Source organism: Lates calcarifer, linkage group LG9 (assembly GCF_001640805.2).
Source record: "Lates calcarifer isolate ASB-BC8 linkage group LG9, TLL_Latcal_v3, whole genome shotgun sequence".
In the NCBI taxonomy this organism is placed as follows: domain Eukaryota; kingdom Metazoa; phylum Chordata; class Actinopteri; family Centropomidae; genus Lates; species Lates calcarifer.
In genome coordinates, this window is record NC_066841.1 from 108,486 (window position 1) to 129,997 (window position 21,512).

General features: G+C 41.8%; 1 protein-coding gene across 1 annotated transcript in view; it reads right to left on the reverse strand.

Annotated features, from left to right (window-relative positions):
• The window catches only part of gfra2b (GDNF family receptor alpha 2b), a 72,592-nt gene extending 67,184 nt beyond the window's left edge, over positions 1-5,408 (reverse strand). Inside the window, exon 1 of the mRNA XM_018694976.2 lies at positions 4,578-5,408. Within this exon, the coding sequence (XP_018550492.1) occupies positions 4,578-4,647 (70 nt within the window). The 5' untranslated portion in view covers positions 4,648-5,408. The remainder of the gene's footprint in view (positions 1-4,577) is intronic.
• Positions 5,409-21,512: the final 16,104 nt, after the last annotated feature.

Sequence of the window (21,512 nt, forward strand, 5' to 3'; positions counted from 1 at the left end):
GCTTTGAGCAGAAAATACACAAAATATTGAAAGTGTACACTTCTGAAAACACTAAGGGGTCAAAAATAATCAGATCTGAACACACAGACGTGAAACACATGCTGATGTGATTCAGAGTGACTTCCACTTCCTCAGGATGTCATTATCTCTGATGTCCATCCAGAACAAACCTCAGAGAAAACAGAGGCTGCAGAGCTTCATTCACAATCATCACATCTTGAAGTTTTCTGCAGTATCACAGTCATTCAGTGAGAGTTGTCTCTACATCCATGGCTACACTGCAAACAGGAGCTGATCACAGATAATTCAGCAGCTTTTACCAGGGACAATTTGGAAAAATGTTAATAAATATAGGCCAAAAAACAGAGCTCATTTGTTGGGCTTTCACAGGCTCTGATGGCTGTAATATTTTCTGCTGGGCTCATATGCTGTGTTAACATGTTTCCAGATAAACACAGACATTTCTAACTTTCTCTATTTTCACACAAAAACTGCAAATCTAAATGAGAGGAGGAGCAGGAGGTCTCAGAGCAGGCTGCCTCCTTCTTTGACTCCAACATTTATACTCACAGGTTTGTTTGTGTTTATTTTTGTTACAGTTACCATCAAAATCAAAACACTTGTTGTTTGTTGAGGTTCAGTTCCTGTTTCCTTGATGTAAATGTTTTCTTTGTTTGTCTGACTTACCCCCGTGTTTTCCAGGAGCTTTTAAAGAGGTGGCGACCAAACACTTCCTCTTTTTCTGCTCTTGCTGACATCATGCATGATGTCACTGGTTGGGGTGGGGCTTATTTAAGCTGTTGTGTTTTTTGTCAGCTATGTGCATGTGTTATTAAATTAGGTTTTATCAATGTGAGACAAACACACACCACAGTCTGAAGAGTCAGAGTGAGAAGCAACAACATGGCATTTTTGCTGCAAATTTCAGACAGTTTTTGTATTTGCACGACTGAAGTCACCAGCAATGATGAAAGAATCTGCTGTTTGTTGGTCACTGATGCTGCTGTTCAGCTCTCAGACTGCTACTACAACAAAATATCATTTACAGCCACTTCAGAATTCTGACACACTGACATCAAACGCTGCACTCCACTCTGCATTTCCACTCTGCTCACACTGCTCCACAGACCTGATACTGAGCAGAGTCTGCAGATTGACTCACTGTGATTAATTAATTAAAATTAATTGAGAGGACTGGCTGTTTCATTTTGAGACACATGCTGCTCATTTGCTTAAATCTCTCGTTTTACTTGTATTTCTGCAGGTGAACTACACCTCCACAGAGCTGCTGCTGGTTGTAAACTTCATGCTGAGGTTTTGAAAAATCTGCCGCTACAGATCCACAACAACATTCCTGTCAAACACTGTGGGAAACTATGCAAAATATTACAGGAGGCAAATGGCAAAGGACATGACTTATTCAGCTTTTATCAGCTGTGAAACAATGTATTAATGAAGTTTTTATTAATTTAGAAATACAACTCCCTCCATGACAGCTGCTGATGAAGTCCATGAGATGAGGAGCGTGACCATGTTTTTAAATAGTTTTCATCTTTTCAAACAGGTATTTAAAGTCACTGTTGACTTTCTCTTCCAGATCTGATGTGGAGTCCAACAAGGCTCAGTCCTTGGCTCTGCCATCTTGAATGGTAAATGCATTTCTATAGCGCCTTTCTAGTCATACTAATGACTCAAAGAGCTTCGCAGTGCTTGTTCTATACATACAGCAAATGCTACACCACTGGGGGCAATTTAGGGGTCAGTATCTTGCCCAAAGATACTTTGGCACGTGGACTGGAGGAGCCAGGGATCAAATCTCTGAATTTCTGATTGGTGGACAACTTGCTCTATCTCCTGAGCCACAGCCGTAACCACTTCACTGCCGTGTCCTAACGTCGTTACGCTGATGACACCCGGTTGTACGTCTAGTTTAGCCCTGAAAATCAAACCAATCTGAGATGCTGTCCTGCTTCCATCAAAGCCTGGACAGTGGTTACATAAACCACTGACAAATAACTCAAAACATTCAGCCAGAAACGTAGGAGTTGTTTTTGATCAGCACCTCAGCCTCAATCAGCACACCAATAGTCTCGTTCAATCTTGGCAAAGTTAAAGAAAATGCCAACACATACATGTTCAACAACTTATTCACACTTCCCTTTCCTCCCAGGTAGATTACTGTAATTCATTATTTATCTGCCCACTGCAGCAACAAGACCAAACATGGCCACAGTAAATAAGAACATTATCAGTGGTAGATTCTCAAATTTAAAAAAATATGAAAGGAAACATCCAAATCTGGCTGGTAAAAACACCAAACATGTCCACTTTTAGCCATTTTGTCCCCAGAGCTCAGAGGTAAGAACCAAACAACTTCATCAGCTGAGGTTGTCACATCAAACAAACAGCTAAATAACTAAAATCAATAACACAACAAGAGCAGGAAGTAGAATCAGCATTTAAAACTACAACCACTTTAAAAACTATGCCACAAAACAGAACTCCAATAAAGTTACATTTCATTAAAAGGATCAACCTCCTCTGGGGCCCCAGTGGATGTCTGCCCTTGGACACTGTGATGTCTCCATCCGACCCTGAATCAGTCTCTGTGTTGGAGCTTGGCCTTCACCAGGCAGTTCAACAGCTTCCATTACAACAGTGACAACAACATGCAGGTGGAATCCAATTAACTGAGCGTCACAGGGACAAGATAAGAAAACTTTGCTGGGTCTGATGTGCATGTTTACCTGTCTGCAGCTGACAGCTCTGTGATGGGCTGAGGGAAGACCAGGAACAGGACTAGCTCAGGTCACGTCTCCTGTATTTTGGCTGGGAATTTGGGGATTTTAGGACCATAAAAGGACTTCACATGCTAAACTGGTGGATATTTTAAGTCTAGTTCCATGGTGGTGTGAATGACTTTTAAACCAGTGAATAACTTTTAAAAATCCAGTTGTTTACTGACCAGTCTAGAGGAAATGCATCAAACTTCACTCCTCTGCTTGGGAAGTAATGCTAATGTTAACTCGTTTTGCTTCCATGTCTTTTACTGTCTCATTTTGGACTGAGGCTCCATCCACACTAATATCTTTTCATTTTAAAATGGAGATAATCTCCAGATAAGCAGAAAAGCGTATCTCATGACCATTAATGCACAAAAAACAGTACTGCTAGCTGCTAGCAAAGACACCAAGGTCAGTGACATCTGTAATTCATTATCCATTCATTCACCACTGGTAGTCTAGACTGATAAGACCCAGTCAGGATCTCTTCAAACTAACCTGGTCCTGGTCAGGTCCTGTTTGATGGCTGTTTAACCATATGTTGCATCTTATAGATCCATATCTACATGTTAATCTTTAGTACATATTACACAAAGAAAGTTCCTGTCACGCACGAGGGACTCAAACCCCTAACGTCATAATTAACAAGCAGAACACCAAAGACCTGAGCAGGTTTTAGATGAGTCTGAGCTCACTGCTGATCTACAGTTCACTGCAGTGATTCTGTCGGTTTTTGCCGTGACATGTTGATGGTGACGATGCGTTCAGGAGCTCGATGTCATGAACTAAACCGGACTTGACTCAGTCTGCTGACATCAGCTCCAAACCATCTTTAAGAAGCAGGTTAATCCTGGTTTGGATTGTTAGGTTAATTCAAGACAGGATTTTCAAAATAAGAGCCTCAATCATGAAACAGCCCTCTGGATCGACTGAGGAGCAAAACAGGACCAGTTTCAGGACCAAGGACAGCGCCACAGCACAGACCAGAGCCTCCTGGAGTCCACATCCACACCCACAGTGACTATAATAATAATAATAATGAACAAATGAACTGAAACCAAACACTGTGGTTAAATCTAAACAAGCACCTGTAAACAAGCACTCTGCTTCAGTACAATCTGATCCTGGGAGTAACACTGCAGTGCACAAATACTCTAAAGTAAAAGTATTTATTAAGCAGAACAGCTGATTTCAGAATCATATATTATTCTACTATAGGTGACTGATGCATCTAGTGGAGTAAAAAGTAACTGCAGTATCTGCCTCTGAAATAATAAAACAGCCTCAAATGGAAACACGCAGGTGAAAGTACAAGTACCGCAGAATCCTGAGTAAAGTACTTGAGTAAATGTACATTTCCCTGCAGGTGTTAGTTTAGTTACTTCTTCCACCACAGCCTCCACGGTCCCTGCAACCACGAGCCCACAGGAAGGAGGGAAGATAGATAGACAGATACATATATGGATAGATATTCTACTCAGGTGTTTTACTGCACAGACAAACTCGGACGTATTAAACCTCCATCTGAATGTGTTTCAGTCGGAGTCGTGCACCTTTACCCGCAGCAGACTCTGGGGGGTTCAGGGAGAGGTGAGGGGGGTGACACTTCATAATCCTCGGAGGGCCAGAAGGATGTTTTAATGAGAAAGCAAAACATCCCGCGTGGACAGCCTGCAGACCCTTTGCCCTCACCTGTGAATGTACGTGCATAGAGGGTGTGTGTGTGTGTGCGTGTGTGTGCGCGCGCACGTCGGGGTGCGGGCGGGTGGGTGTAGATACTGAAAGTGTACTCACCCAACACAAACACCAAAGTGATGACATTAATCAGGATCATCTCGCGTGCAGCAGTAATCCCACAAGTCATGAACACAGGGTCGGTCTCCCGCGCGCTCCGGTCCGGTTCACCCCGGCTCTCTCTCTCTCTCTCTTTCTCTCGGTGTCTCTCACTCACTCTCTCTCTCTCTTTCTACGCTGGGAACCGGTGAAACTGCCACCGACATGGTGGAGCGAGCAAATACCCCTGGAGACGGTCTAAACGGGGAGACTGGACCCCCTCCTCAGGGAGACTCAGACCAGCGCGGAGACTCGGGACGCGTTCGCAGAGTCCGTTAAGGTCCGCATATTCCGGTGAGGCAGCGCGTGTCTGAGTATCCACGGTTTATCCGGTGAAGTCGGTCCATTAACGGAGAAACAAACACTTTCCTCGCTGTAGTTCAGCCGCTTCTTACACGTTAAACATCCACGCGCTCCCTCTCTCACCGTCCGCCCGCGTTACTCCAACTTTCCCCGGTGGTCGGTGCGTGACCGTCCCTGTACTTCACACTCAGAACCGGAGGACGACAGACCGTCGCTCCCGCGCTCCTCTTCTCCTCTGCACGCTCACATTAATATGATCAGGAGTAATATTAATGTTAATAATATCTGTATGTGGGTTAGTTAGATCGATTTACTCCACAGCGGAGCAGCCTGACGCGTAATGGCACGCGCGTCTCCCGGTAATATTGCTCTTAATCCACTCCAGCTGCCTCGTGCGTCCGCTCGTGTCTCCTTCAAAAACCCACTGAGGCGACCACTGAGGAAAACCTAGAAACCGTCCCCCTCCTCCCCCCAAACACACGCACGCACACGCACGCGCACACACACATATAGCAACACTCTCAAGGCGCGTGTCAGCACCGGAGGAGGCACCGTTATCACCGACTCTCCCTCACCTTCCTCTCACCAGGTGTCTAACAAGCACCCCACGCGCACGCACGATGACCCGGGGTGATGCAGCGCGCGGCCCAAACACATTAAATACACGTTAACGGTCCCACAGTGAGACACAGGTCATACATTAGGAAGAAACCAGTGATTCCCAGTCTGCAGGACGCCAGGTTAAAGTGCACAAAGTAAATATGAAGATTAGTGAATTCATCGATTTGTCAATCAACAGAAAATGAATCACCACAGGACCATTATTTCCATGACAGGGTTTCTGCTCTGTCCTCACAGTAAACTGAATATTTTTGGTTTCGAAACAAGAGTGGAATTATTTTTTTTTCTGTTTTTTGACATTTTATTGAGCAGCAGCAAATTAACTGGCAGCTATTATAACAACATTTGTTAAATGCGGCTGATTTCTCCAAAGAAAACAAGTTGAAGACATCACCTTGGGCTCAGGGAAAAAAAAATCTTCTGATTATATGCTGAATTATTTGGTCTGTAAACATCAGAAACTACAGGAGATGCTCAGTTTACTATCATTTAAGGCAAATCCTCATTAATAAGAAATAAGAACCAGGTTTGTTCCGACAGCTGTAGAGTCCATTAATTATTTAGTCTTTAAATGTCAGAAAACTCTGGAAATGGTTGATTTCATCACTTCTGAAAAACATAATTTGTTAAAAATGTTCTGAAAAATAACTTGGATCAAGAAATGATGACTAACAAATGAGAGTGCTTTAAGAAATGTCTATAGCTGTCAGTGTTAAAGTGTCTCAGGCTGTATTATCTGCTGCAGAGCAAAGGTCCTGTTTATTAGGGGATGTAACAATTCTCATGAACTCAAGCTCATGAACTCTAATTTCTCTGTTAGAAAAAGTAGCTGCATTGAAAGGACAGAGCAGTTTAACTTAACCTCTAAAGGTTGATTTATTACCTTTAGCTTAGCTTAAGTTATTGACATTATTCCTCTGGTTGTCTCTGTTTTGTCCTAATGCAGTTTTTTCCTGCTGCTATTATCTACTCTGACTTCATACTGATCCTCCTTTCACAATTTCTAAAATCACTTTTGCTGAAGACTGTTTAAAAAATGTTTTTTCATCTTATGTTCTCACCACTTTCCAACACAAAGTGACCTTGTCAGATTCCATGTCCGACCAACAGTCCAAACCCCAAACAGACATTTAGTTTACAATGATAGAAAACAGAGACATTTGAGAAACTGCAACCAGAGAACTGAAAAAACGACTGCAGTGATTAATCATGGCATCATTAAATCTGAGAGCTCGCAGCTTTCTGTGTGTGGACAACGTCTCCTGCATCGCTTCTCGTCGTCTTTGAAATGAATTTTGATAACGTCCTGATGTGCTGCAGTCAGTCATGACTTTGGTTCATGAATAATCTCCCAACCTCTTTGAGCACAGGACTCAGAGTTGTACAATGAACATGAGCCCAAATCTGAGTCAGTAGAGGCACAGTAAAAGAAGCCCTGCTGGTTCTTTATGTGTATTTTTAGTTTGGAATTATAGCTAATTTAGCTAATTTAGCTATTAACTACCCTGTGAGATGTCAGCAGGTCCAACTGGATCAACACTTTCATTATAAACTCCTCTGACTAGATTCCTTTTCAACAGATGCAGTCTGCTGTCAGAAGCTGAATTTGAAACCAGGCATTAATGAAAACAGAGACTGTCCATCAAATCTGGATAAAGCACAGAATAAACTAGGTCACTGTGAGGTTCACGAGGAATATCTGATCTGTCAGTCATTCCTAATATGGCTCAGTAACATCTGACTCATTTTTAACAGATCATCAGAGGTGGAAGAAGTATTCAGGTCGTTTATATAAAGACATGAAAACTGAAGAGTAAAAATACCCAAGTGTTGCATTCAGAATCATTATACAGTTGATGGAGAGGTCTGTTTTAGGTTTCCATCCAAGTTTGGTGCAAATTTTAACCAAACTGTGAGAAAATCTGCTAAAGGAAAAGGAAACTGTTTCCATTTAATATTGTTATTCAAATATGGTGGTGGTGCTACTTTTACGTAAAGGTGTAAATGTGTAAGTTTTTGCGATCGCTATCGAGCTAACATTAGCATTAACAGCTGTTTACTGACCAGTTCAGAATCAAACTTTATTCTCTTACTCACCAACAGCTGTCTATGCTAACTCTTGTTTTTTCTATCACTTCTGCTGAAGTTAGCATGCTAACATGCTAGCCCCAGCCTGTCCTGTTTTAAAAAGGCTACCACGTTATGATAGTGAGTCAGTGTAGTGTTCAGTTAGTCCAACATGAAGAAGCTCTGCTCAGAGGATGTTTTCTAACATAACACAACGGTGGCTGAAGCTCTTGGTGAGTAAACAGCTGTCCATGCTAATGTTAGCTATGTAGCTACAGCAAAAACTTACATATAGCACCTTTAAACCACTGCAGAAGAAGAGGAGACTAGAAGTGACGTGATGTTTAAGTCACATGATTCATATTTTCCAAAAACACACAGATGGAAACCCAATAATTATAAGGCAACTTTTATGAACTTGATGTGAAGTCAGTGAATTTGTAGTAAGTCAGATTAAAGAAACAAGTAAAAATACATCATTAAATATTGTCAAAGCAAAGGTTCACGAGCTATTTCATCATTTGGGAAAAACACCATTCCCGTTTTGAAATTCCACTGAATGTGGATGTCCCAGTTGTCCATCAGCTCTTAAACACAACATCCATTTGTGGATCAGAGAGATCCATGCACATGTGTTTCATAATCATTTCATAGGCTGAAAATAAAGCTGCACTTTACAAAAGCAAACATTGTTAGATCTATGAGCCTGAAGCTGGAAATATATATGTAAAGTACTGATATTTACTCAGGTTGTCAGGTTAAATGTACTTCAGTATCTGCATATGTCAGTGTGGAGGTATTCAGCAGCATGAAGCATGAGCAGGCATCAGGCAGCAGCAGCCCCTTCCTCCTTCTAATAAACTGGATGATACGTTCAATTTGAGATGTGTTCATCCAACCAGCAGACTGTAACAAAGGGCGCCGTGCAGCCCCCTCATTACCGCAAATTTGCCAACAGAGATCAAAGGAGCTGAAGCGGGTCGTCACACAGAGCAGTACGTCAGCCGCCGTAAAAATACAAGTCATTTAGATGGAGGACGACCAGAAGAAAAGTCTGTCCGCCTCTCCAGTCTGTCTGTCTGTCTGTGTATCTATCTGTCTTTTCCATTCATCCAACTGCTCATGTTTCTGTTCATCCACCCATCTACTTTTATCTGTCTGTTCTTCTTCCAGTCTGTCTGTCCATCCATTTATTAACCAGTCCATTATTCCATCTCTCTATTCAGCTGTCCGTTTGTCTGTCGTTCTTTATTGTTTCATCCTTCAATCCATCTGTCCATCCCTCTCTGTCTATACCTGTGTCAAGATGCATCAGAGCAGGTCAGAAGTATTAGAGTAGTTGTATCAGAGTATCAGAGTAGGTTTCCTTCTGTTGTGTCCTGGTCTTAATGAAACTCCAGTGACGTGGATCTCACCACCAACACTGCAGTTATAACGTCACTCTTTCTCCTGGAGGCAGGATTAGAGCAATTAACTGACTTCCTGTGAAACAAACATTTCCTTCCTGTCACAAACTATGAATCTCATCATGGGAAAGTGATTTGTCACACAACCACATAAACTGCCCCCCCCAGAAGTGAAAGTAAGACACTTCATGTGAAGGAGAGAAGTCAGTGATTAACCCTGGAGGTGGTGTCCCTGTCTGACAGGAGGCGAACCCTTTGGAGGAGTTTAAACTGGAATTATAGAGATAAGAGAGTGAATATACAAGATTTAAACTTAGTGTTATTAATGAAAACTTTTTAGTGATATCATCCATGTTTTGTCTGAACTTTAATACAGAAGTTAGCTGTAATATTCTACATAAATATTCATTATTTCAGGGTGCCTGCACAACATGATTTGAACCAATACAACTTGCAAACCGCAAAGACTGCTGTACACACACATTGGTGTGAAAATACTGCCACTCCCCCATTAATCAAAATGTTCAATTCTCATTTTATTGGCTGAATATCTCATTCTCTTTGCAACACGTGTTGGGTTTAATAACCAGCTGTCATGACTGTCCTGCTTCATTATAATTCAGTGTGCTTCATACAAGTTTTCTGCACATGCTGCCTGGATCTGCTTGAAATCTTAGCCTAAAGCCGAGCGTCAGCTGCTGCCAGATTTCAAACACAAACACTGGGAGAGTTTTTACAGCCGCGTCAGTTTGGCTGTAAAGCAATCATCCTCACATCACAAGACACAGGAAGCATTGGAGATAAGAGCTCATACAAAGTCGCTGCTTTGCGTATTATTTATGTATTTTTAACAGAGGGACTGAAAATGATTGAATATTATTGCAATATTTGAATAGAAGCTGATCTGTGGCTGAAACTCACACAAGTGAGAAGCAGATATGTGGATGAAATTCACAAAGAGAGGGGAACATTTTGTTTGCCAAAGAGAAAAATGTTCCTGTGTGTGAAAATTAAGTAGAGAAAGTGTGACAGCCCAAACCAGATGCAGTCTGCTGGGAAATCACTTTTACAACACAATGAACAGCAAAGTCTCCGACAGCTCCAGGATTAGTCTGTCATGATTTTCCCTCTCATCATCCTCCCTGTTACATGCCCTCCACTCGTCCACTCTCATTTCCATTCCTCGTTTAAACTTCTTCATCTCCCTCTGATTACTGCCCTCTCTCCCTCTGCTTCTCTTTTTCTCTCTCACAGCAACACAAACCTGAACTTCCCGCAACACTGACCTCTTTTACCTTGGTCTCTTGGCGCTAATTCAATTACAGCAACCACTAGAAAAGGCAATTATAATTAACACTGATTAATGAGGCAAAGTCAGAGGATACATCAGCGATAGCGTGATTGGACAACATTAGTGGGGAACAATTAGGGTGCTGCGGAATGAAATGAATCACACCCACAGTCATTAGAGGAGGAATCAGCGCCCGTTCAGAGGGACGTTAGGCCAGAGGTTAACACTAAACAGCGCTTCAAATCAAGTCAGAATCATTCTCCATTTTATCAGAACGAGCAGGAGGATGTGTGCGGAGAATGCGAGGACTCATTTTCTCTGCTGGATACATTCACGCAATTTATTACATCAATTAGAGGAAGACATGAAAACTGGGTGGACCGATGTGACGACTGTCGTGAACATGATACCTCAGTAACACTTGGAGGGAATTTCTTCAGATTTGATACAAAGGTTCACATCGACTCAAGGACGAAGTTTTGTTGTCAAAGGTCAAAAGTCAAGATCACCAGTGACCTGTTCTAGGATCCATAGGCTAGTCATAACAAAATACTGCATTAATAATAACTGTCTCTAAGTGAAGACAGCAAATTATTCACTGGAATCAGACACGTTAGTACTCCTCCTCTTCACTACGTGAGTCTGGACAGATGGATGTAAACTGTAACTTCACTGGTTAGCTGAGGCGTACAACTGTCAGAAATAAAGTGTATAATATGGGCTTTAACTTGAGTTACATTTTTAGTGTACATCTTTACTTGTTATGGAATATTTCTATGTTCAACATTGTGATCAACAATCATCGTGTGCTGGTGGAGGATGGTTTATCTTAAACTTATAAGCAGACAATCAACAACAACTTAATTAACTGGCCTGTGATGGAATACATGTCATTTCTTCTTGATATAAAGTACAAAATACTTTCTGCACTGAAACTGACAGAAACGGGAGGTGCTTGAACACAACATGTGGTTTGTGAAGGTGATGTCTTGTTTTAAATAGTTTTAAATATCAGTTCTCTGTCAACCTGAACCTTTAACCTTTGCAGCATTATTCACTTGACTCTGCATTATATTCCTGGACTACAGATCTCTGAGTTGACAAACTGATCCACGTACAGCAGATTACTGACCTGAGATCAAAGAGATCCACAGGTTGGAGAGACTGACTCCGAAATATTCATACATTTATTCATAAAGTGGAACGTGTTAATTGGTGCCTTTTCTCTTTTTTCTCTTTTAAGTATTCTGAGTTGTGTTTTACTGTTACTACACTCTCATTGAGCATTTTATTAGGAACACCTGTACACCTGCTTATTCTTGCAATTATCCAATCAGCCAATCAAGTGGCAGCGGCTCAAACAAACACAAACAGTTTCTTAGTATTGGTATGGTGTAATTATGTGTGTTTTATTCTATAGCTGTTTACTTTTATTTGATCACTTCATCACTTCCGTGTTTATGCTCTGTATATTTTCACACTGCTGCTGAGACACATCTCACCACAGTTTCATCTTTCATCTCATGTTGAATAAGCAGCTTTTGATCCATTGATGTTGATTGAACAGTGATTATGAACCCTCTTTCATGTGAACAGGCTCGCAGCACGATCAGAAAACAGCCTTCAAGAGAGTAGTAATTTAGAGGTGATGGATCATTTGCGGCAAGTGTGGTAGGGAAGTGTGGTTTTATTGGCACTGAGTAACTTAGAAAGTAAAATCATTCTGGATTCATTCGTGACATAAAAAAATCCTCGGCTGCTGCTGTTATTTGTAATTACTCTACCTGCTGCTACCTGCTATTTGATTGGCTGTTTGCAGAGTACTGTTGTTGTTAGCTTGTGGTTGGAAGCGGTTAAAGAAGAGAGTAAATGTGGTCACCGAGTGGATTATCAAATATGAAAATCTGGAGATAAACCTCCTGTGTGAGACCAGCTGCAGGATTCTGTTCTAAACCAGACCTGGTAAAAATAACCACAGATTTAACGTCAGGTGGTTTCTCCAGGAAAAAATGTCTGACTGCTAGCTTGTTAAAAAAGGAGCTTTGTGCTTCCCATGAGTGTTACTGGGAGGAAATGGTAATGGGTCAGTCAGCCATCGTCCTGAGAGGATTACCAAACATGGGCGCAGCCAGGAGTCTAAGACAAGGCGGTAAAATTGGACTCTGCAGAGCATCCAAAATGACCTGAGAACAGGTATGTGCTCAGTCAGATTACCACCTGGTTTAACTGTTGGAAAATATGTAACAGATCATTGTGTCAAATTGTAGAATTGTGTAATTTTCTGGTTCTTGTATTTGTCCAGAGTTGTTGTTTCAGCCTGGAAACGCCACAGAGGAGGAGTGGTGGGAGCAGTCCATCCTGACAGTGCTCGCTGATGTAGAAAAAGAATGAACTTTGTCTTAAAATTACTCCCTGGAAACTGTGTGTTCAGTGTGTCTCCAGGTTACGTTTAGTTTTTCAAAAGCGTCCACTTTGATGTGAACAGAAACACAGACATTTGGTGTCTTTTTTGCAGCAGCAGCAGCCTGGTGTTGGTTACAGATTTAATTAAACTTAGGCATTACTTGAGTACATGATGTTTCCAGCTGGAATCAGACTGTTGCATTTTCTTTAATCAGCTGGAGGCATTTCACTGCTGCAGCTGACAGACTCTCTACATCCCTCTTATTACAATGGTTTTTCAGCTGTCTCTGACCTGAAGGCAGCGTGCTCTTCAGATTGCTTTTGTCTTATCAAATACATTAATTCATACGGACCTGGATCACATGCTCATGTCAGGGGAAAGGCTGAGCAGTCAGAGAGGAAACATTCACGTCTGTGTCTTCAAACCTTTTTTTACTGTAGGTGTCATTTCCAGTTACACACAGCTTTGTTCATTTAATACAGACGTAATTATATCTGAAGATACAGACACCTACTGGGGAGTTCTCTGCAGGTCTAATATCCACTCATGCCCCATCATGCAGGCTAAATCAAATCTTCTTTAAATTAAATCTAAAATTAAATCTCACATCAAGTTAAATCAAATCTGAGTCCTCAATTTATGCTACTTTTGACTAAGTGCATTTTATGCGGCTTTGAAGTTTGCTTCTGTTAAATGGCTCTGTTAGTTTTTCAGATTTACTGTGGTTTTTTTTCTTCCTCCAGAGGCAGAGCAGACGTAAAGAGACGTACACCTGTCAACCCAGAGAGGCTGCTGCAGCTCTATGAGCTTAATGCTAACATGCTCACAGTGGCAGTGCTAACATGCTGATGATCAGCAGCTAAAATATTTACAGTGTTTGCTATCTTAGGTTAGCACGTTAGCATGCTATTTGCTAATCAGCAGTGAACACAAAGTCCAGCTTGGGCTGAGGAGAATGACACTCAGGCTGCATCTCACCTGTACGTCCTCACTCAAACTTCTTATTCTGAGCACGAGTCCATTCACACATGGAGACTCAAAACAGTCGAAAAGCTGAGTGTGGAACGATGGAAACTTCTCACCCTCAACAGTCGCCATCTTGGCTATGTGGCAGAAGGGAGGGACCAACGTATTTTCAAACTTGTGAAAATGGCAGCCAAAGACAGAGGACACTTCATTGGAGACAACGGTGGTGTAGGTGTCAAAATCCACACACTACACCAGTGAGTATACTGAGTACACAGACTACTACATGTAAGTGCAGTATCTGATATCTGGGTTAAGTTCCCCTTCCACTGTTTTACAGATTATTACTGGGTTCAAGCACTTTACTCATCAAATTATCTGACAACGTTCATTGTTTCCAGATGATAAATCCTCCTCCTGGATTGCCTTGAAACGTGGCTCAGACGTTCATCTTCCACCTCGGCTCACTCAAGTCAGCGTGCCCACACAGCATGTATTTTTTAATGTGAAGAATGAGCGGGATCACTCAGAGGGACATGGAGAATCAGTTTTCCCTCAACCTACAATTAACTAACTGCAGCTTCACCTCAGTGTTTGAGCAGAATCGAGCTGTGGCCATAATTACATCTGCAGACTGTAATGACTGTAATGATTTCAGTGAATTTACCGTCAGGCAGATACAATCAGAGGTAAACACTTCTCTCTGCCTCTAACCCACCTGCATTATTGAGAAACTATGATTGCTTTCACTAACATTATCATATCCACCCTAAATGGTCTCAGGGTGCTGTGACCTCTGTGAGGAGGGGGGGTCACTCTCACCTGCTCTGATCGATGGCTTCAGGTGGTTTGGAGCTGTGGCAATCACTGAATTGATCAGACCCTCACCAGTGGCAAGAAGCTCGAAACATGACGCGTCGATTTCCACACAACATGTATGGTCTACACACACACACACACACACACAGAAGGAATAGTGTTACAGTGTTACAGTCCTCCATGGAAAACTAGACAGTTGAAATTAGAAGCCTCTCAGAGCACATTTACCTCTGGGATTCTTGCAGCTTCGATGCTGCTGTTGAAAACGTTTGCGACATGTATTTTTAAACAGAGAGTCAAATCAAACCAACTCTTTGAATGAACCTCACACCTGTTTGCTCCTCTCCTCACACCTGTGCACGAGTCGCTCTGCACTCGACACCAAAATACCACACAGATGGGCCAAACAGTCGGTGCACTGGTTCACCAAACCAGTTTCATTATTCACTTCCAACATCCCTGTACAAGGTAAACTAAAGCCTCCACATCACCTGACTCTGTCTGCAGACCTGTGGTGCTGTGTGTTCACATCACAGTGCTCTGCGTCATCCATTTTCCACCTAAATACCAACAAGCCTCTTTGTGGCTCTCCTCCCACTCGTCCTCCCCACTCTGCACTGGACAACTAAATACCACACAGACGGCAAAAAGCATTTCAAGGTCAGAAAAATACCAAGTACGAACGTGTATGTGTCAATACAGACTGTACTGGTTCACTGTTAGTGTGAGAAATTACACTGTAGACTGGGAAGAATTAAGCTGCATGTTGTGAGATGTGTTACTGTCGACCCCACAGGACATTAATGTTGCACCGTGGCATGATACATAGTGATTCAGGAAACGTGGCGATACTCATCGTGACGCTGAAAAACTGTATTGCAATGTGACTGATGAAGTGGGCTCTGTGTCCTGAAGTAATCCTTTACTCACTCAGTGAGTGATCGCTGTGCATCGTACAAAATAACACTGGTAAAACAAGACTTAAAGTGAACAGATCTGAACTGCAGTTCAGCTGCTTCAGGTTCTGTTCAGTCAGATGTCTGTAGACACCTTTATTCCCTCTGTGGCAGCAGAACATGTTACAGCAGCTTCGCAAACTCCTGCAGCTTAAACTGAACCTAACCAACGAGCTTTAGAGCTGATTAACTCTGTACCAAACTCTGAGTCCTATATTGACCATCGAACCAAATCGTAGGTTGATTGAATCGTTCCACAGAACTGTCCATCACACAAATCTCCAGGACTGTCTGCACAAAAACAGAAAAAAAGCCCGAAATGTGCTCGATGAAGTAACAGTAATTTTACTCGACGCTGCCACCGTGTGACCAAACTCTGACACAGCGAGTCACATCCACTTCAGATCTACTTTATATTTTACTGAGGCTCCAAAACAACGTTCCACTCAACAGAAAACAACAAAGAACACACAAATTAACATTTAAACAACTTTGAGAGGTATTCTAAAGCTAAGAAGAAGATAAATTTACCACCAGGCTACACCTGCTCTGCTTTCTGTTTTATAAAACTCACACACACACACACCTATAGGAACAAACACACCTGTGAAGCGGTATCAATGTGAGACATGTTCGTAAGGTTACAAAGCTCTGAGCTGTAATTGGGGACTTCCTCACTCCCTCTGCTGAGCAGACAGTGATTTAATTTAATTTAATTTCAACTCTCCTCCACAGGGACACACAGATAACATTAATTAGGTTTTCTCTTTTAACTTTTTTTAACACTCCCCTTGTGTTCCTACGGCTTTTATGCAAAGTGAGACCTGCGAGGACTGTCTGTCTACCTGTCTCTGCCTCCCCGTCTATCTCCCTGTCTATCTGTTTATCACTCTCTCTGCCTGTCTCTCCATCTGTCTTCCTGATTGATAGTCTGTCTGCATGTCTATCCATCGCTTCCTCACATGCACCTTTATTTTTTCACCTTTATCTCAACCCCCAGTCCTGACAGCAGCTATTTCACACACACACTCACACACACAGAAATACTTCCTGACACAGGCGGTCTGGGTGGTAGTTATGGATACAGTCCAGCTTTTAAATGTGCTTCTGAGACCCCAGGACTGATGCTATGACTGCTATACAATTATAGTTGACAGAGGGGAGGCAGACACTGGGAGGGAATAAAAGCAATAGCTGCGCTGTGGCTTTTATCTATGAATACTTTAAATACATACAGTAGATCAGTGGATGGACCTGCCTGAGCTCTCAGACCTTTATTTTGATTCAGCACAGTTATTTGGTTAAATTGCATCTCAGGCCTCCTGAGGTCAAAATCTGTGTCTTCCCTGTCTCCTGTTGGAAAGATTAAAAATATCTGACGGAGATGGACGACCTGTTCAGGTAATATAATGAGGTGTTCAACCTCGGAGCCAATATTTAACTATGAAATGACATGTACTATGCGAAAACACAAAAACACAAAAACACGTCTTACTCTGGAATCAGCTCTGGTCCCTTCTACACAGCCTGTTCATAATCCTGACTCGCTGCTCTGTATAAAAGGCACTAAGGCAGAATGTTGTCCCACCTTTAAAGTAGCAGCAGAGGAAGTCACAGAGCCAAATCAGTGTCTGTGTACAAGAGACCGACACTAACGCTGCTGTGTTACATATAAGTTCAGGAATCTACAAATTTAAGTTGAATAAAAATTAAAGTGACAAAAAAAAGTTTTCAGTTTTCAACTTTATGAAGTAAATGTTGGTTTACCACCACTGTAGTTTAGACCTCTTACAGAAAAAAAAACCAAAAACCACTGCTTTTCCACTGTGTAATATTTATGTTGTGTGTGAAAGTACTGAGAACAATAACAACAGCTTGGAAAGATTCATCGATGTGTAAATTAATCACACAAAAACAAACAAACAAACAAACAAACAAACAAACAAACAAACAAACAAAAACGTCTCCAGTGTGAAAAGACTTTGACAGTTGTTTCTTTGGACAGTAGCCAGACTGAAGCAGGTGGCCATGTTGCTAACGCTAATGCTAGCAGCGAGTAAAAGATGATTTATTCTCCATTTAAGCTAAATAAACAAATAACACAGTTACTAAAGTCCTGTGGGCTGTTTTACAGTTTGGTCTCATGTTTGTAGAAACACATGGCTGACACTGACGCTGAAGACAAACTAAAATTAAAGTTCAGTCAGGTCGAGGTGAACAAGTTTCTCTGAATCGATCGTCTCTCTGGGTAAATTAGCTGTATCTTTCTTTTTGACAAAGTGATGTTTTCTTTTTACTTCTTTTCATTCAGGAGCAGAATGTTCAGTCTGAAAAATCTAAACTTTAGCTTTCTATCAGGATGAATGTTGTTGAGTCTTCAAGGCCAACAGACACAACTGAAGCTATAATAAATGCTTCCAGGTGGAAAACTTGAATCTAAAAATATTGTAGACAAAAACAGGTTTCTGAAAAAGAAATAACTGAAAATACAATGTTTTGGGTCAACAGAGTGAATTTGAAATATTTATTTTCACATGGTGAGGTAATCTTCACACACCTACACTGCACCAGAACATAAAGCTGCCTGGTTTTGTTTTGGTCTCAAATGAAAAAACTAAACAAAACAAAACAAATTATACAAAAGCAATTAAAATTATTTCCTTTCATCAGCAGGCAGGACAGCCACAGCGTGTCTGTATGCAGATATATTTGTGAGTGTGCGGGGGAGAAAATGGAGGGAACTGGTAAAGAACAATTTGAGAGCATCTGTGCGTATTGACAGTGAGGGGTAGTTGTGCAGCTGCAGGCAAAAAAAAAAGAAAAAAAAGAAAAAAGGCCCAGTATTGATCCTGTTGACTTCATATAATTCCCAGAGGCTTTAATGCTATGGTCCCACACATTAATACATGCACTCACAATCAAACACACACACACAAACTGCACCAGCAGCAGGTTTTAATTGGTTCAGTTCAATATCTGTTGGCTCTGGGACGAACTGAAGCCGCAAAATATCAAATAAATGTCAGTGTGATAATTGCAAATATGGCAGCATTAATTTTGAGACCTGATTTTCATTAATCTTTTGATGAGAGTGTATTTTAATTTTTAGTCACATTTTATTGCTAATTTCAGTCAAATACAGTCAATATAATCCAGTTCCTGTCAGTGATTTGGCTCAGTTCAGATGTTCTCTAGTTAGATTATGGTGTAACTGTGTAAAATAAGCGAGAATGAATGTGAGACTAACTCCGCAGTCATTGTTTGTGATGCTAGACTCTTCTAACTTAAACCTGTGGAGAATTAACACCAACAGATCAGTTCCCTCAGCTCTGTGGAACTGTGATCGTCCGCCATCTTTGAAAATCGCTGTTTTCCAACTGACTGTAACTGCCACAATTCTCGCGAGCCACGTTACCATGGAAATGTTGACAACGAAACGGTACGCATCTATTATTTAAAAGCTAGTCCTGAACCTCTGTGTCCTGGACCCATGTTGGACCCGGACCCGGGCCAGGCTATTAACAAGTTCATGCTGTCAAAGCCAAACTTTGTGCCTTACCTGATAAAGTTAGCAGCCTTCTCTGGTCCTCCACTTCCTGTCACGGTGACAAAGACGACTCATCTAGAATCAGCTTTATATCGAGTATAATAAAGATAAACTCCCACTGTTTTCCCTTTTAAATTAAAAAGACGTCACCGTCTGTTGCCACTGCGGCTAACGTTAGCATTGCTAATTCGATACGATTCTGCGCTCTCCGAGTCTGACCTCTGCTCTCTGACCCTTGACCTTCTGAGCAGGTTCGCTCGCTCAGGAAAGAGTGAGAAGAAGTGATTATTTAGAAAAACAAACAAACAAACAAAAACAAAACAAAAAAACCGCAGACTGACGCCAGACTGTTTTTAAACCAACTTTATTTATAAGACATGGAGAACAGAATCACAGCTGTTTATACAAATATCAGTTATTCGCGGGAAGTAGCAACAAAACAAAAAGGACTGAAATGATGAAATAATATAAAAACATGATGCAATAATAGAATAAATAATATATGAAATAATGTAGTAACATTAATGAAAAATATAAGTAGAGAAAGTTGAGCCATTAAAATAATTAAATAATAAGGAATTGAGCCAGGTTTAAGAGTAGATTCAGTTTATTTTATTTTTTCATTTTGTTTTCTCTTTTTATTAATTGAATTATTTGGTCTGTGGATCTTTTGTTGCCCAAAACCCACAAATATGAAATATAAATACAGTTTGCTTTAAGACAGAGTGACAAAACTAATTCTGCTCATTTAATATTTCTGATGAGTCTCAGATTAATTTTCCATTCTCAGCTATTTAATTAAATGACTGATTGTTACAACTCCCCACTGTAATATGTTGATGGAAATACACAAAATTATTTTCTTTGCTCTCTAATCATAAACCACTGTATCCATCTGATTACTGTACAGTAACAACTGTACTAACATCTAATGTACCTCAGACCTTCATCACATGTACCCACATCTTTCAATGTCATTACACACACCCACCCACACACACACACCCACACACACACATGCTGTCAGCAAACACTGCATGCCTTTCTACCTCCTGCTGTTATCTTAGAGCTCGCTGCACATCAAACACAGAGCCTGGTGTCATTTCTACACACAGAACCAATCAGAACATCACTCCATGTTTTGCATCACGTGTTCCCGTGCACACAAACATTATCCCTGAATTTAATATTCGTCAGCCATGTCAGCGTGTCTGTGCGGTCAATGCCTCTGAGCCGCAGATACAGGCAGTGTGACCGAGCTGAAATGACAGCCGCTGTCAGCCCACCGACCAAACTTCTGAAGCTACCGCGACTGAATACCAAAGAGCAGCTCCCACTGTGTCTAAACACTGGGGCACAGGGGGGCCATGACAGATGATGGCGGCGCCGCTGCTATAAACACATCTAGCTCTCAGATGCTAAACGTCAGCAGAGAGGAGATAATCACAAGGCAGAAGGTAAAAGAGGAGAAAATGCAGAGAGAAGGAGAGAAGGGGCCGGGTGGAGTGGGGTAGTGGAGCGAGCAGGAGAGAGGCAGTCAGTGTGAACATAGAGATGCTGAGGGGAAGGAGTAAGCACTCTAATAGCTTCACCACAGGACACCAACCTGAGAGAGGCCGGCACAGCCTCCTCACAGCTCATCACAGCCGTGCACTGCACCCGCTCAGCCTCCCTCCCTCTGCCTCCACACCCCGGACACAGAGTCACAACCTGAGGCACCAGGAGAGCTCCAACACTCACACATAAAGGCATCAGTATGCTTCAACCGACAGCTCATACAACAAAGACATGTCTGTGAAGCTGCCTGAGAATCAACAGGTTTCACAGGATTCTTCAGTGATCCAGAGAGAGGAGCTGATTCAGCTGCTTTTAACAGAGAACTACTTTACAAAATATAAATAAAGTTGTCTTGATATTGTCCGGGGGTGGGGGTGGGGGAGGGGTCTATCAGACTCTGCTCTGAGCACAGTAACAACTGAAGTGATGCAGACGAGTGTATCAACATTTTTAGCAACTGAAAATGACGCCCATGCTCCTCCTGTCTGACGCTGAATGGACTGTGTGAATAAACATCTAGATCTCAGCTGATAGAGGATTAGTAGTGTGTGTGTGTGTGTGTGTGTATACACTGTTAGATGGCAAAGCTCTGACAAACGTTTATTTTTCTGCTTTTATGCAGCGACGTCCTTGCAGCCATTCATGATTACAGTCTTTCACACACACACTTGCAAATCCTCCTCACAGCGTGGTGTGATAGCAGATGTCTTTGTTGGACTGATAAGTGGTTGTGCACTCCCTGGTGTATGTGCTTAAGAGAGCTGCTGCAGGCGATTTGTCAGCACCGAGGAAGAAGAGATGGATCTGTGTGTGTGTGTGTGTGTGTGTGTGTGTGTTTGCAGAGTGTGTTTGTTGAGCTCAGTCTGCATGAGAGCAGTGTTGCATGAGAGACTCATCGACATGTCTGTCAATTGATCTACATTAACCAGAGCAGATCACCTATTAGTCTAATCACTGCT